The 16,777-nt window shown below is 56.9% G+C and overlaps 3 protein-coding genes across 3 annotated transcripts; 1 reads left to right on the top strand and 2 right to left on the bottom strand.

Moving 5' to 3' along the window:
* Window positions 1-2,239: 2,239 nt before the first annotated feature.
* On the bottom strand, window positions 2,240-2,404 carry CHC_T00005529001 (hypothetical protein). The gene has a single exon (XM_005716632.1). The coding sequence runs from the start codon at window positions 2,402-2,404 to the stop codon at window positions 2,240-2,242; it is 165 nt and encodes a 54-aa protein (XP_005716689.1).
* A 1,376-nt stretch (window positions 2,405-3,780) lies between these two features.
* Window positions 3,781-5,154, top strand: CHC_T00005528001 (hypothetical protein). Its single transcript, XM_005716631.1, has one exon. The coding sequence runs from the start codon at window positions 3,781-3,783 to the stop codon at window positions 5,152-5,154; it is 1,374 nt and encodes a 457-aa protein (XP_005716688.1).
* A 499-nt stretch (window positions 5,155-5,653) lies between these two features.
* CHC_T00005527001 (hypothetical protein) lies at window positions 5,654-5,905 on the bottom strand. Its single transcript, XM_005716630.1, has one exon. It carries the CDS (start codon window positions 5,903-5,905, stop codon window positions 5,654-5,656), a length of 252 nt encoding a protein of 83 aa, XP_005716687.1.
* Between the last annotated feature and the right edge of the window lie 10,872 nt (window positions 5,906-16,777).

Here is a 16,777-nt window from a genome sequence, read left to right as displayed (position 1 = left end):
TATGGCCCAACGAAAAGAGGACAGGAAAGTCCACCCGATCCAGTACGCAAGTCGCACGATGACGTCAGCAGAGAGGAAGTATTCCGCCTGTGAGCGAGAGGCCCTGGCTGTGATCTTCGCTTTGAAGAAGTTCCGAGTTTACCTGCTTTCAACACAGAAGTTCACGCTAATAACAGACCACCAAGCCCTACAGTATGCTTTTAAGAAGAAAGACATTCACGGGAGGTTGGCAAGGTGGATGGACTTCCTAGCAGAATACGAATTCGAAATTAAGTACCGCCCGGGAGGAAAGAACGGTGCAGCTGACTTCCTGTCCCGCCTGAAGGCCAAGGGCGAGGATGGAGTCGACTCTGACGACGAGGGAGATCTTGTCTGCAGTGTTTCGGATCCTCTAGAGGCGCAAATGGAGTGGGAACCCCATCTTATTGACATTTCAAGGCACCTCGGGGGTATTGAGATGAGGGAAGTGGATGTTCGTCGACGTCGGCTCAACCGCCGAAGCGCCAAACGTTTCATGGCTTGTAATGGACAACTGTTCCGTAGGACCAACAATGGACTACGCGCTATCCCGCCTATAGGGGCTCGCAGAAGGATCATTAGAGCCTTTCACGACGAAATAGGCCATTGGGATCTGCAAACGACGAAGAGATTCGTCTTGGACCGATATTGGTGGCCTGCCGTCCACCGAGACGTGAACGACTACGTTCGGGGTTGTGACGGTTGTCAGAAAGCCACACCAATTCCGAAGTACAAGACCACCCTTCGATTTCCCATGACTTCGTTATTTGATACATACTCTATCGATTTTGCGGGACCATTGCCTCGTACGCCCTCTGGACGGAGGTACATCCTTATTGCCGTGGAGCACCTGACTGGCTGGCCAATTGCGAAGGCCACCGTCACCTCGACGGCAGAGGAGGTGCTGAAGTTCGTGAAAGAAGAGATAATCCACTGTTTTGGGTTACCACGTGTCGTTGTCTCGGACAACGCTACTTGTTTCACAGCGTCGGTCTTGAATACCTTCATGGCACGAAACGGGATTAAGTGGAAGACAGTGCTCGCCTATGCGCCTATGTCGAACGGACGGGCAGAGCGGATGGTCGGCACATTGAAGAGAGCAGTCCGTAAGATGATTCTCGGTGCCTCGCCTGCAATTGTTGAGTGGGACGATGCTCTACGTCAAGTCCTATATGGACACCGTCGCAGGAGGATGGCGGTGGGATTGTCCCCGTTCGAGCTGCTTTATGGGGTGTTGCCCAGGATGGCGCCTGGAGACCAAGAGCCTCTCTTCGGAGTCTCCGAGATCCGCCACCGGCAAATGGAACTCCTGCAAGCCAGAGCGATGCGGGCAACAAGAATAATCGGGCGCAGAGCTGCAACCACATTAACAGACGGTCGCGAAGCAACTTTCAATGTGGGCGACGAAGTGTTGGTCGCAAAAGGGGCCGCCCTCGGGCCCATGCAGAAATGGCCTATCGCTTTGTCAAAGTTCTATGGCCCATGCCGAGTTGCTCGTGCGCGCCATCCGCGGTACACTCTAGTGTCGCCGCATCAACGCTACTCGAGAAGGGAGATACATGCCAGAAGGCTGGTCCTCTACAGGAGGCAACCGTTGCACCTTCAGTGAGGCAAATGACTAGGGATTTTTACGCTTTGAATTGAAAGATAGTGAAATGCATATGAATTGCTGATTACTTGCTACGAGTAGATAGAGAGTGGGTCATGGAGACAACGGAAATCACCAATGACCTCTAATGCTGAATGGAACTTCCCGAACCCCGAATCGCGGCTTTCTTGTGCGCTCTGCGGCTGCTTGCGCGTCCAATTCTGCTCCGTTTCTTCTTGGAAGGGGTGACGACGAGAACTTGGCGCAGTTCGGAGACGCCAACGAAGATCCCGTCGGCTCCAACGCATGCTTTGACCGCGCCGGCGCAGAGCCGAAGCGGAAACCCCTCCATACAATCAAGTACAATGGAATGTATGGTCGAGACGCAGATGCTGTGCATTATGTGGGGCAAACCTTCTAAAGTCGCGACATAAACACCCGGGTCGAGCCTCAAGAGGAGTCCGAGAGATGGACTACGAAGACCCGACCCGCGGAGAGCGACTTCATCTTGATTAAGGTGTTTTCCAGCGTCATGGAAATCTCGGATTCGACGCGACGGAGAGCCGGTCCTCTCAAAGAGGAGGCTGTTGCGGACTAAAAGATCCCAGTACTTGACGGCAAGGTTTGGGGACCCTAGGAGATGGAGCCCGTCTTGGAAACCTTGGTTACATCTGTTCGAGATGAGAGCTCGAACATTAAGTGGTCGCGGCTGGCGAAACGTGCAGCTTTCAGAGCGAGCTGCTTCCGCGGGCACTTACCTCCCGTGCTCTTCGCCGCTGTCTGCTTGGTTCTCGCCATCGTATTACGCTATGAGGGGGGCCAAAGAGGGCACACGGGGACTGAAACCCCACCTGCGTGCCTCTCGATCTGGCGGGAACAGGAGGTCTAAGCTACGACGAGGACCACGGAGGCAACGCGGAAGAGCAGCGAGAGCTAAGCAGCGCAGGAACCAGGAGGCCGAAAGAGCTAAACAGAAGCTGGGGTGGAGCGAGAAAGGCGAACGGAGAGCGACGGCAGATACCACAGGAAGGAAAGGGGGGTTCGAACCCCAGGTCTGTGTTGATATAGGCTGGAGGGTGAAAAAAATCAAAATCAAAATCAAAATCAAAGGCAAAATTTGAGTGGCCGGGGCCCGTGGCCCCGCCTAAGTGGGGGGTTGTGTGACACGTGGTTGGCACCGGTGTAAGTAATTGGAAGTTTAAGTTAGTAATTGTAGACCGCGCGCAAAAAGAGTATAAATGCGGTGGTTTTCGGTCGTCCTGTACGGCCGAGGGCAGAGAGGCATCACATCACAAAAAAACACACACGGGTAAGACACGGGACGACGTACCCCGTTTCCACCCTAACAAAGCACCTCCACAATTATTAATCAATTACTGAGAACAAGGATCATTACATTAAAGATTGACGAACATATAATATTGTCCGCAATCTGTTGACAGCGCTGTAAATTCTGAAACTAGATACTTACTGCTGAGACTGTTGTATGACTGTACATACAATCATACAACTGTATGATACAACTGTATGATTGTATGTACAGTATGATACAACTGTATGATTGTAGCGTGTCATGATCCGATCCCGACTAAACTGTAGTGGCAGCTGCTCATTGAATCCACCGTTGCGGGCAGCATAGGATGCGAGATAGCAACCCGGCGGCGGTGCTCCGTTTACAACGGCCATTGCATGCTCGACGGCGACGCTGTACCCTTCAGTGGTACCCTTCGAAGGGTACACGCTAGCGTGTACAGAGACGCGTACAATGTCATAAACAGAAGTCGCAGGTCCCACGATCGATCGCGTTTGTTGCCGCCTCTCAATTACTTCGCGGAAATACTGTATACAGGATTCGCTGCACAGGTAAATGCCGTCCTAGGGCTTCATGGTTGCCCCTCGCAGCAGGCGACACTCGAAGGCACAGCATTCGTAACCCTCTCGACAACAGATGCGGATTTTGCGCGTCAAAACGTAACGCACCTTCCGAACACATCACAATTTGTGTAGGCAGGCATGCTAAAACCGTCTCAATATGCGCGAACTAATTCTCTCGCAAGAAGGATTGCCTTCTGAATAACTTCACTACTTAATCAGTCCCGCACTTCACGTCATGCCCGCCCCGGTTGGAGTTTTCATTTAGGACGAAGTCCGGAAGACGCGCTTCATCCTCCCATATGAACTCGATCAATGGCGAATCCGTCCTCACACTCCAGGTTAACTCCAGCTTGGTATCGGGATTCGCAGCTCTGATTTTCGACATCCTTCTCTTGGGCATTATCAGATACCATGCTCAACTACTCTGTGCAGCTGCAAATATTGCCTTGCTCTACGACTATCGCTGCCCCATTCGCCCGGCAACCACCAGATGGGCAGCACTAACCGGGGGACCCACTGGCCCGATCCTGCTCGTCCGTTTTCTTGCTTTTCTCATCATGCTCTCTACTGCTGCTGTCATTATTCTGGGCTTTTGCATCAATGGCGAAACAGTTCCGGAGTTTGAAAATAGGATGTATGGGGCGGTTGTTAATTTCACAGGCATGCCGACGAAGTTCGATTTCGCAAACGAATTTGAACTACAGCCTCCTGGGTGTAGCGGCGACTCATGCAAACGAATGGTCAGCAAACGTATTCTTGCACTTACGGACCCTTCCCGATGTACGGAAAAAAACTTTACCCACGGTTTCGTGTATTCTTATGCATACAGAGACTTGACTCTAGATGACAAGAAAGAGGAACTTGTTCAACTTTACCCCGGCGGTATCTGTGTCAACGAGAAACAATTCAACGAGTCCTGGGTGAGCCGCTCATACAGAATGAGCAACAGCGCTGATTTAGATTGCGTTCTTGACGCCATCGATAACCCCTTCGGCGAAGGCCCTGCTTCGGGTGGTCCCCGCAAAGTTGAGCCAATTATAGACTCGTGCCCAATGGAAGTGAAAGATATGTACTGCTATAAGACTGATAGAACGTCTTGTGCGGCATGGGGCATTTCCGAAATCGATACGGGAACAGCTTACTACGTAGTCCTCATACCGGACATCGAAACGATGAACGAAGAAAGCAATAGAATTCCCTCGGCGATAGCCAAGGGAGACCCAGCTGGGTATGTTGCCAACGTCGCCTTCCTAAGTGCAGTTGGGTTCAATGGTGGACCTTCTAGACTCAGCAGCATGGCGGTGAGTGAAGTTTTGCAGAACGTCACTCTTAATCGCAAACAGGCTATCAGGAACGTCAGCACGATCGATCTTAGGATAGCTATACCTACATTCGCAGTTCTGGCGACAACTGCACTGGTGCTTGTGGTATTAGCCCTTGCTTCATGGGTGCGTGTGGTTCTGCTGAAAGGTCGAAGTGAGTACAACACGTTTTCCTCGGTCCCGGAAATTCTGGAGCTTGTCGTTGTAGAGAAAGCTTCCAAATTTAAAGGAAGGAAGACATCAAGGAGGTTCATTGGGATATCCAAAGAGGATTCATGCATTGTTGTATGTGATGAAGACAATAAGAAACAGTATACAGGTTCGGACTGGCCTGAAGAGGCCATAAACTAAGCTTCGTTTCGAGAAAATAACCGGGCAGTAAATATTCTGAGGCTGTTTTTCCCCAAGGATACCACTCCTCGAGGACTCCATTGAGAACACTCGTGCCATTCCGGGCGGCCAGATAAAGATGAAGCGGATGCGACGTGTCGAGACTGAGATTGTACAGAAGTAGAGCACTCCGCGCCTTGAGCATATATGCAGCGTACAGTATGGAAACTGTGCAAGTCTATTCTTGGGATTTCCCTCCGCGAAAAGGGCAGGAAGATGATAACCGCCTGCTTGTTAGCAGTAGCATGTTAGTGTCGTTGCATTACAAAATACTGCATGACGCCATGACGTAAAAACGTTGTCCGTAAAATAACACGTTTTTTTCCATTTGCCGAAAAACTCGCTGGACGTAAAGTAAACCCGAGATTGAAAAGTTCCACGAGTTTTGCGGACTGACCTCCTTCAAGGTACCTGCCCGCAACAAACGCAAGTCTGGTACATCGTTGTGCCGCCCGAAGGATCATGTGCACCTGCGCGAATACTCGCTGAAGCGAATATTGTAGCTCGCCACAAGGATAGAAAGGTTCTCAGTCGAAAGGGTGGTGTGTTTCGTCTTCTTGACAGGCTGAGGGGGGCCGTTTGGAGAGGCCCGCTTGTTAGAAGCTTCTACTTGTGTATCTTTCGCGGTTGCTTCGGCGGCATCTGTTGCAGATCCTGTCGCGCTTTGATCCGTTGATGGGCTCTGCGCAGATGAAGCGATAGGGGCGTCCATGACGCATATCGACACGACCCGTGCAGTCTGAGACTCGTTTGTGGTGCTGAAAAGAACGGAAACCCCACTTTGTTTTCCTTCAAGACGGGTCGATCCGGCACTGCTGTGATCAGGCGGATGTGAACCTCGCGGAAAACTCACATGCCCCGAGTTTTCGGTATGCTGTGAGTTTTGCCAAACGCGTTGTTTGAAAATTTTGCGTTCAGAAAATCCAAGCAAATCGCCGCCAAAACACGCGTTTTCGTGACTTTACGGGCAACGTTTTTAAATCCAAGCTTTATAAAGTCAGTTTCGGCGCCATTTCTTTAACGTGCATCCCCTCGGCAATAACATATTGCAAAACATTGGCATAGTAGTTGTGAATATATAGAAAGACTAAAAATCTGACCAAGTTTCAATACCCGGTTGACATTTTATTTGACATTTACACAGGCCTTTTGGTCTCGAAGATATCAACATACAACGTTTTGAGATTGGTCAAAAGGCTTCTTTTTAGGCATTCTAAAAATGGCTGGCTGGTCTCACCAAACTCCATCCTTCCGCAAAGCAGACGCCGAATTAAACTGCGGTGGCAAGAGTATCAATTTCCTTCTTGTTGAGGAAGCGCAAATCGGGAACAGTAAGTTCAAATGCAGCCTCATATGAGGTCACTTGTCATCTAGACACTAGCTTTTCTTACAGAGATATGAAGAAAAGCCCAGGAGCCGATTCGTATAATGGTTCCAGGGATTTGCAGCAGCGCAAACTTCTGTAGCACGGAAACAATAAATTCGATGACCCCTTCTTGCCGTGCCCCATCATCAAGTCCCTATTCACGCCCCTCTCCCTGTGCACAGTCTTTCAAAATTCGTCACACCTTGTTAAGAACCATCCAATGAACGCTGTAGTTTGAAACCATACAAAGTTGGAGAGTGGGAGAATAAAAGAAAAATAAAATTCAACATCTCCTCTTTCTTGATATCCCACCTGCCTCACGCCATCATTTCTTCGTTCGTTCACTCTGTTCCTCTTTATTCACGATTAGATCGACCACAATTGGATCGCATCATTTTTCTGAGTTTGCATTGAACAACTATCAATCGGAGGAGCCACCTGAATAGGGGAAGGGGCCACTTGTGCTTCTCGTACCGTTATAAAATGGGGCGATACAATGCTCTGCATAACCCCCCCTTTCATTAGGCCGTCCCCGCGATCGATAATTACCACGAATCTTATCGCCGGCGAGGGTTACCGTCTCCACTACGCTGTCCTGCCACACGTCCGGGGGTGGTCAACTTGTCCGAGACGGGTATACGAGAACAGTGGAGGCGTACCGAAACTGGTCCTACAACCAAAACGTCCCTCATGGGGTAGTATCTAAGAGAAGTTGGCGACGATCGGGGGAACAGTAGAATCGGAGCAGAGATAACTTTAACGGAACAAGAAAGTAGAGCAAGAACTGGGAACGGGTAACTTCTGCTTCAAACTGAACTCCACTAGCAGACAGACAGCTTAAGTACAGAACACATTTTTGGGCACAAGCTTCATCGTGAGGTTGAAATAAACAGTATGATACAAATGGAAACAGAAAGATGAGATGAAACATGCAATAGAAACATTACATGTAGGAGACAGACATCATGTCTGTCTCCTATGATAAGACACTTAATACATTGCATGTCCATGATACGAGATGGATGTGCGATAACTCCTCTCCGCCCTGGGTTGGGTGAGAGGCGGAGGCTATATTGAGGGAGCACGCGGCGTGGACGCGACGCGCTAATTGAACCGATTGGACGAGCTCGCGAAAAGGGAGTGGCTCACTGGCCAGTTACGCGCAGTCGCCCCGTGGTGCGTGAACAGGAGCGACCGGTAACGGATTAGAAGCCAGCGCGCGCGATAGACAACCGAAACGGACGTATATAGGCGCGAAAGGGACGAGGGCGTGCTTGCCCCCGTTTACTGGTGGGGACGGGTTCCAGGTCTTAACTCCGCAGAGGGACGCCTCGGACACCTGTCCCAGTACAGTAGTACAGTACCTGCCGCCTAGTGCGTGCCGGGTACTGTACACAATTAAAAAGGTAGCGCCATAATTACTACTACCGCACGAACGCTGCTACTACACGTGTGCACTACTGTACACGCCTGTTGCTTACAGATTACCGCATAGGCGACACGTGTGCTAACGCGCACACGTAACACGCGTAGGCTACCGCTCGGACGACACGTGCACTACTGTACACGTACGCCAGATTACGACCGCTCGGCATGCGCGCGCGCTCGCTACACGTGGGTCCAACCGCCACGTGTATACCGTACACGGCCGTCTGATGACCTCCACGCGCTCGCGCCGGTCATTATACTACAGACTTCTCCCCTTAGCTTTCGCTACGTTCCCGTAGCGACCCTCTACTCGACCGCGAGGGTCCGTTCCGGACGTTTCCTTCTATCGCGTACGATGCGGGGACAGAAGCCGCTCCGTGCGGACGATCATGCCCCCTGGCTCGTCAGCGAGCTGGCGGTATATAACGCTGCGGGCTCATCCGATTCAGAGAGCGCGTCTTCCGATTCTCCCCACGCGATCCACACTGACCCCCTAATTCTTCCCCAACACTCCCCTGCAAACTCAGAAACCTCCTCCGACAGCGACGACGACATCCCCCTACAGCGGCTCTTCAACCAACCCATGGACGGTCATCGCGACACTTCTGCTGTGCGCGCGTACAGACAGCCGTTGAGCCCGCCTCGGGCTCCGGCAGCGGCGCCGGTCGGTCCCGCCTTCCAACCGCGGCGACGCCTTCGCGACGGCCTGCAACCGTCCACTGGAGTGGCGGGGCCCGCGCAAGCGCCAGTTGATTCGCCCGTACCGGTCGGTTCGCCACCGCTGGGCGCCCAAGCAACACGGTCCTCGCCGCTGCCCCTCGCGGGCGCGGCTCCAAGAACGGTCGAGGCGGACCCGGGGCTCCCCGTGGAGCTGCCGCCGCCTCCCATGTCGCTGATGCCCGCTGCGGGCACGGCGCTCACAAGGGCCGCTTCCGAGGCGCCGTACGCGGCGCCGGCGCCGTCGAGTAGCGTAGCGCTTGCACCGGCCGGACGGGGGGCGACAACGTCGCTGGGGCGGGTATTCACCGCCCCGAGTACCCCGGCCTGGCTGCGCAGCGGCGTCGGCTCCGTACGGTCGCTGTGGTCCGGGTCCTCGATGGACCACCGCCGCCGGCGCGCACGCCGACGCGCCGCGGGCCGCAAGCCTCCGATTACGGTCGAGGAATATGTTCAGCGGAACTTGCTGGACGCGGCGAGGTTCGCGGCCATTCCGATGATGCGCGCGATCAAGACTCCGTCCGGGCGCGGTGCCGTGGCGCAAGAGAACCGCGCCGGCGCTTGGAGGGCGCGATGGCGTCACGCTCCGTGTCGGACGCCGGCCGCAGCGGGCAGTGACTTGCCCTATGTCCGCTGCGAGGGCGAGGAAAAGTACCACGTCTCGCTGCTGAACCTCTTCGGTCGGTATCGCCACTACGAGGGCATCGCGCCCGACGTCCGCTTGGTGGCCTTTCCGCGGCCTTTCGACAGCTGGTACAGCGTTGCGAACCGAGCGCGGTGGGGTGAGGACGCAGCGCGCGAGAGTCGGCTGCGCTGGCGCCGGGTGGACGATTTCTTCCACATGTGGCACAGCACCGAGTTTTTCTCGGTGCCCAGCGCCGCGCGGCGCGGCCTGTACCCCGCGCTCCCGACGAACTGGTCGACGTTGGAGGAGCCGGAGTACGTGTGCGTACCGACGCCGAGCGTCATGGCGTACGTGGCGGCGCATTGGTTGCCGCTCGGCCGATCGGAATTCGCGGAAACGGAGCGAACGCGCGTCTTGGTGCACGCGATCATGCTTTCCGAATGGGCGGTCTTGGCCTTCCTGTGCTTCCTACACGCCGCTTGCGAGGGACTGCCGTTCTTCACGAAGTATCCCGACCAGCGGCTGATCGCGCGGCGTGAGGAACCGTTTGGTGAGCGCGGCCTGCTCTTCCGCCTCTCGGTGGGGCTCATCGATTTAATCCGCTCGGTCGGTATCGCGGAGATCCTCGAGGGTACGGCGTTTGACGCGACGTACGCGACGCAGCTGTTGGCCTTCACCGAGGGTATCGATTGGAGCGGCCGGCCGGACTTCGTGTGGTTCAGCTGGAACAAGCGGTGCACCTTACCGATGCCCTCCGGAGCCGAGGCCGAGACCGGTGCCGATGGTGGCAGCGCGGCCCCCGGTCCAGCGGACGCGGCCGTTGCGGTCGACGCGGACGGCGCGGTCGACACAGGCGACGCGCGTGACACGGGCGGATTGCTTGCCGATGCCGATGTCGCGCCGCCACGCGATGCTGGAACCGGTGCGGTAAGAAGCGTCGTCGAGACCGCGGTGCCGGCCCGGGGCGGATCCCCTCGCGTGGCCTCGATCCAGAGCGACTCACCGAAGGGGTTCGTACCAGAGCGATGCGACTTAAGAGAACCCCCCGGTGTCGTGGGAATTTCGGCCCCCACCTCAAGCCCCCCACACATCAGCGTGGTGACCGGTACCGAAGGCGATCATCGTCCCGCTCTGATGCCACCTCCTTCCGCTCCGCAACCGTCCGGCCGGTCTTCCCCGGAGCGCCTCCGTGAGAAGGCCGCGTTCACTGCCCTGCAGTACGCTTGCTCCTTCGAGGGGGCAACAGTTCCTTCGTCGGTTGAGCAGGCGCTGCTGCAGGCGCGCGAGTGGATGCACCAAGTCAAGCGGTTGAAGACGACCGTCGCCGCGCTCGGAGAGGCCTCCACCGCGGCGGAGCGTGAGCGCGTCGAGCATCACGAGAAGCTCCGCGGCGTGCAGGACATCCTCGCAGTCGTCAGCCAACGTCTCGCGGCGCCGCCGATGCCTGCCGATACGGTGGGGCCTCGCGCCCCGCGCCCGAAGATGCCGCGGCGGCTCCGCCGGCTAAGCGCACACGTCGTTCTTGAGCCCCGACCCGTTGGTCGCCCCCTTTCGCGTAGCCCATTAGGGGCCTCGCTTCCCATAAACCAGACCGATTAGCAGTGATCCTATCACTTGTCCGCGGCGCGCGCGCGCGGCGATGCGCAACACGTGATGGCGAAGTCGTCTTGACGATGTGGCCATGCGGGACCTCAGGGCGCGCTACGCTTGCGCACGTGCCAGCCCTTGGCGCGTACGCCAATACCGGTCGATGAACGGCTGCGGGAGCCCCTCGGAGGGCTTGTAGGTGTCGTCCAAAGCGGTATATCCATACCACCGGACCTTGTAGGCGATCCCGCCTCGCGTAGTACGGTGTCCGACAATGCGGTCAACGACGTACTCCGCTCTTGGCGTTGCGGCTTGTGCGTCCGATTCGGTCGATGTGGCCGGGGTGACGGTATCCCCGGCCCGCGCGGCATCTTCGTAACGCGGTCGATGTTCATGCGATTTTCCACGCCGTCCTGCTCGATGAGGACCGTGGTGTCCGTAGCGGAGCGCACGCGAAACGGACCCTCTGTCTTCGGTACTAGTTTGACAGAGAGCTCGTCCGTTCCGGTCGTACCTTGCGCACGCGTGCGTCGCTCGACGCTTGTCAACGCGCGGGGCGGGCGATCAACGTAGACAAAATCGCCCACCGCAACGACTGAACGGAAGCGGACCTTCTTGTCAAAATTGTCCTTGTACCGCTTTTGCCATGCGGTTAATTTCGTCCGAGCACGGTCGAGGGCGTCGCAAAGCTTGCGCAGCGTAGCGCGCTTGTACTGCACCGGGGTCCGCGGGTCCTCTCGATGGGTCCCCGCCTCCTGCGGTACTGTACCGGGGAGAATTAAACCGGACGGTGGCCGCGTTAACACCAGGTCGAATGGAGTCGTCTCCGTCGACCGGTGGATCTGCGTATTGTACGCGAAGGTCAGCAGCTGCACGTAGTCGTCCCAATCGCGCTGGTGCTCCTCTACGTAGTGCCGGAGGCGTTGCACCAGCTTGCGGTTGAACCGTTCGGTCTGCCCATTCGACTGGGGGTGGTAGGCCGTCGTGAGATAATGCTGCACCCCCAGGAGGGCGCATACCGCGTCGAAGAATTTCACAGCGAACTGAGGGTCATTGTCGGTTAGTACGAGCGCGGCGCTCCGTACACGTAGACCCAGTTGTCCAAAAACGCGTTTGCGACGACCGAAGCGATTGTGGTCCGGAGCGGGATACTGCGCGTTAGCTTGGAGAACCCGTCGGTAATTACCAACACGTGTTGGTTTCCGTGCGCGGTCTTGGTCAGGGGCCCTAGGAGGTCCATCGCGACAAACTCCAAGAGGCCAGCCGCGGGGAACAGCTTGAGATCCTTCTGGTTCTTGACAAGCGTCCCGCGGGTCGCAGCACACGAGGTGCAATTCAGTACGGTCGAAAACGCGTCGCTGGCCATGTGTGGCCAGTAGTACTCCCTGCGAAGGGTGTACTACATACGCGTCGCTCCCGGGTGACCTGCCAACCTCGGATGGTGTGCCAGGTACAGTACCCGGGGGCGCAACCGAGTCGGTACCACGCGCTGCAGGGTCCCGTCCAGCGGGGACGTCCTCACGAGAAATCTGTAACGGTCGATGTCGAACTTCGAGTTCGGCGTCTCGACGGTTTCCGCGGCGAAGCGACAGAAGGAGTCCTCAGCTTGTTCGCGTATAAATTCCTCAACTGAGATGGACGCACCGTCGCGTTCCTCGGGAGTTATCGCGAGCTCGTGACAACCGTCCGGACGGTCTTGCGGCGGGTCCCAGTGCACATTGTCCAGGAGGGCCTCCCTGCCCTCATCGTACTGGACCGCGAAGCACGGGACCTCATCATCGACCGGTTCGGTGTCTCCTCCATCGGTACGTAAGCGCAATACGCCGTCCGCGAGTTGGTGCTTGACGCCTGGGCGGTACTGTACCCCGCCAAGCGCAGGCGCCAGCGAGCGAGCCGACCGGAACTCTCCGCTAAATTGAGGACCCAGCGTAGGGCCTCGTGATCCGTGCGGAGGTTGAACGCGCTTCTGTATAGGTACGGCCGTAGGGTGAGGATGCTTCACACTACGGCCAAGCATTCCTTTTCGGTAGTCGTATAATTGCGCTCCGCATCGGTCAACGCGCGGCTCCAATATCCGATCGGTCGGGTAACTCCATCGGGTTGCTCCTGTAGAAGGGCGCAACCCACTTGGTGTCCGCACGCGTCTGTGTCCAGCGTATATTTCCGTCCGTAGCGGGGCAGCGCGAGGATTGGCGGCGGCACGAGGCGCCGCTTCAATTCCTCAAACGCCGCGTATTCCACATCGGTTAAGATCTCGAACTCGTAGGGCTGATTCTTGCCGGTCTTCTAATTCAGCCGCGCGGCGATCTTCGCGAATCCTTGCACAAACCGTCGGTAAACGTTGCACATCCCGAGAAAGGATCGCAGTTCCGTTTGGTTCGTAGGCGCGCGCGCGCGCTCGATCGCGATGACGTTGCGTCGCTCCACCTCCAACCGTCCCAAACGAGTGACGTGCCCGAGATAGGTTACGGAGGTGTCGAAAAACGCGCACTTTGCCAATTTTAGCGACACGCCCGCGGTATGTAGAAGCCGTAGTACCTCGCGCACGTGTGCCATATGTTCCGTAACGGTTCGCGAGTAGACGATGACGTCATGGAGGGAGACCAACGCGGTCTCCCATTTTACACGGGACAGGATGATGTCGACGGCTCGTTGAAATGTCGTGGGCGCGTTTTTGAGACCGAACGGCATGCGTAGAAAGCGGTAGAGGCCCGAGTGCGACGCGAACGTCGTTTTATCGCGGTCCTCCTCAGCGATCTCCACCTGCCAATACCCGCTATTACAGTCTATCGTTGTAAAGACAGTGGCATCGCCGAGCGAGTCGATACATTCGTCCATGCGCGGTAGTGGGTAGGAGTCGCGAACCGTAACGGCGTTTAGCTTGCGATAGTCCACGCAGAACCGCATGGTCCCGTCCTTTTTAGGGACGAAGACCACGGGGCTCGCCCACTCGGCCGATGTCGGTTCGATGACTCTCGCGCGCAGCATGCGGTCGATTTCCTTCTTCTCCTTCTCGCGCGCGATGGGTCCTGCTCGGTAGGGTGCTTGGTAGATCGGCTTCGCACCAGGCTTCAGCTCGATGCAATGCTTCGTAGCATCGATCTTACCCAAGTGGCCGGACCACATGTGCTTGAACTCGGACAGCATGTCCATAATTTCCGACCGGACGGTACTGTCTTCTGCCCCAATATGGACGTCTTCTTCCCACGAGCGGGTCTTCTCCGCGTCCGTATCGGTCCGCTCATCCGCGTTAGCGGGATTGCCACTGTGGGCGTCGTCCGTTTCCGGTTCTTTGCGTCGCGCGCCTCCTCCCGTAGCGGTGGTGGATTTAGTTCTGCCATCGTCCGTAACGGGTCCTTCTCGTCGCGCACCTTCCCCCGCGGGTGAGGAATTAATCCTGCCTTCGTGCGTAGCGGATTCTTTGCGCCGCGCATATCCTTCCGTAGCGGTGGAGGATTTTCTTCTGCCATCGTCCGTAACTGGTTGTTCGCGTCGCGCCTGTTCCTCCGTAGCGGTCGAGGAATTATTTTTGTTCCCTCCGCCTTCCTTGGCGTCGGACTCTCCGGGGGCCGACACGCCAAGTGTCAGGATGTGTGTGGGGGATGGAAACGCGAGACCGACAACGGTATGCTTGGGGACGTGGACCGCGCGGTTTCCGAAGTTGCTAACGAGCACCGTAAACGGCTCGCCCGGGAAGAGGTCCATGACCCCCTGGGCCATCAGGCATAAATTCTTATGCGCCGTTTTGGGGTGGTTTTGCAGGAAGCAAAGCCCCCCAACCGGTGTTGCGACGCGTACCATCGCTTAGGTCATCGGGGGTATCGTGACCCCCTTGACCACGCGAATTTTCCGTGACGGTACGTTCGTCGGGAACTGCGCGCGCTTCCGGTCGGCCGAATTTTCCTCCTGCGGGAGCTGCTGCGACGGTCCCTTCGAGGCCATCTTGCGGTCGTGCCTCGAGGGTGTGACTCCTGTCAGCGCTACGGACGGCGCATGATTGAACAGAACCTTTCTCTGCGGTGGCAGGATCGCCTTCAAGTGGCGATCCAGGAACGTGGTTCCGAGGATACAGTCCACTGCAAGGTTGGTGACGACCAAGAACGGTACGCGTGCGACGAACTCACCAATCCGGACGTACAGCTTGAGCTCTCAGAGGGCCTTCATCGACCTATTCGAAGCGTCGATGAGCGGCGGGCTCCGCGCGGACTGGATGGCAGCGCGCCACGGTTCTGCCGCACAGCGTAGGTATATTAGATTCGGGCCGGCGCCCGAATCTAGAACCGGCGTGATGGCGCACATCATCGCTCGTCGTTGTCCGACCGTTGCGGTGACCTTATAATTTTGCTTCTTGAAGAAGCAAATTGCCGCTTCGTCCGTTCGGCTCTGCGATTGCGCGCGTGCCGAAGCGGTCGATGGGGTGCCTTGTTTATTGAGGCTTGGCACGGGGAGGATCGTCGACGCCTCTACGCGTCCTCCCCGGTTTCCCCCGTCAACCCAAGGTCCTCGGGCCCCTCATCCGTCAGTGGTCGCGCGGATTCTTCCGATTGGACGGCCTCGCGCGGCTCGACCACGTTGATGCCCGTGGGAGCCTGCGCACGCGAATTTCGCCAAGCGGACGGCGGCCGCCGCTCGAATGGCGAACCCGGACGGAGACCTTGGCGAATCCGAAGCTTTTGATAATTGGCCTCGCGGGCCTGCAAAAGCTTCGACCACAGCGCGCTATCCGCCACCACAGGACCTTGCTCCTGTCGGTTGGTCAGGTCCAGACAGAACCGACACGGCGGGGTCCAGGTAATCCTTGGTTGAAGAACCGGACCCGCTGGTTCTGTACTGGCCTTCCGTACGGATTTGCGCGCGCGTCACCGTGTTGGGCGGGCGCCATCGGTGCGCCCGCCGGGGACGAGGCAGGTGACGGATGGTAGCTAGTCGGCGGCGAGCTAAGCGAGCTCAACGTCGCCGACCGGTCCGTCACCGCCAGTATCTTCTCCGTTTCGGTTCCGCGCGCTGTCGGGAGTTCAGATAGGGACTCGACCGACAGCACGGGCCTTGTCCGCGCGTTGCGCGTGAATCTTCTCACCGAATCGGACGGTGCTTGAGGCGACGAGAACGAGGTCGCCTGTCTTCGGGCCGAGCGGTGCGTGTAGCCTATCGCTTGCGCGTAGCGTGCCACCGCTTGGTAGTCCGCGCCCGGATGCGTGGCGAGATAATTCCGCACCTGGGCGCACGTCGCTGGCAGAAGTCCCTCAACGAAAAGGGACTTCAAGCGCCTGTCCGAAAATACGGTGCCGCAGCGCAACGCCTTGTCCCACAACTGGTTACTTTACACCTCCTACGTCATATTAGAGCTCTGACGGAAGGAGGTGACATCACCGACCGCTTCGGAAATAACTTCGTCCGTCGCGTACGTGCGTAATAAAAAGTTAACAACTTCCGCGTAGGTTTCGAGCATATCGCGCTGCTCCGCATCGACCGCCATGGTGTTCCCGTGTAGCCTGGACTGGAGCAAGGCGTGAACCTGCCCAGTCAAATAGAACTGGAAACACCATACGGCCGCGTCTTCGCTGACCCCATTGTGGTCGCAGGCCATCTTGAAGCGCGCGAGAAACCCTAGCACCGCGATTGGATCTTGACCACCGAATGTGTGGGTTTTCAGCTGGACGTCCAACTTCTTCCGATAACGGTTAACTCGCCGCGCGGTACTCGCGTCGTAGCGCGCGCTGCGATTTTCCGGCCTATACTTGCGGTAGTCGACGGCCTTGGTGAACAGGTCGTTCAGCGGCCTGATCACCGGCAACCGTTTCGGATCCCGCCTCGGGGCAGACCGGCGGTCTCTGCCCCTGCGATGGCGGTCTCCTTCTCCG

The sequence above is a fragment of the Chondrus crispus genome, genomic scaffold (assembly GCF_000350225.1).
Source record: "Chondrus crispus Stackhouse genomic scaffold, scaffold_3, whole genome shotgun sequence".
Classification (NCBI taxonomy): domain Eukaryota; phylum Rhodophyta; class Florideophyceae; order Gigartinales; family Gigartinaceae; genus Chondrus; species Chondrus crispus.
The sequence above is the reverse complement of the archived record's forward strand: the minus strand, read 5'-3'. Positions and strand labels throughout refer to the sequence as shown.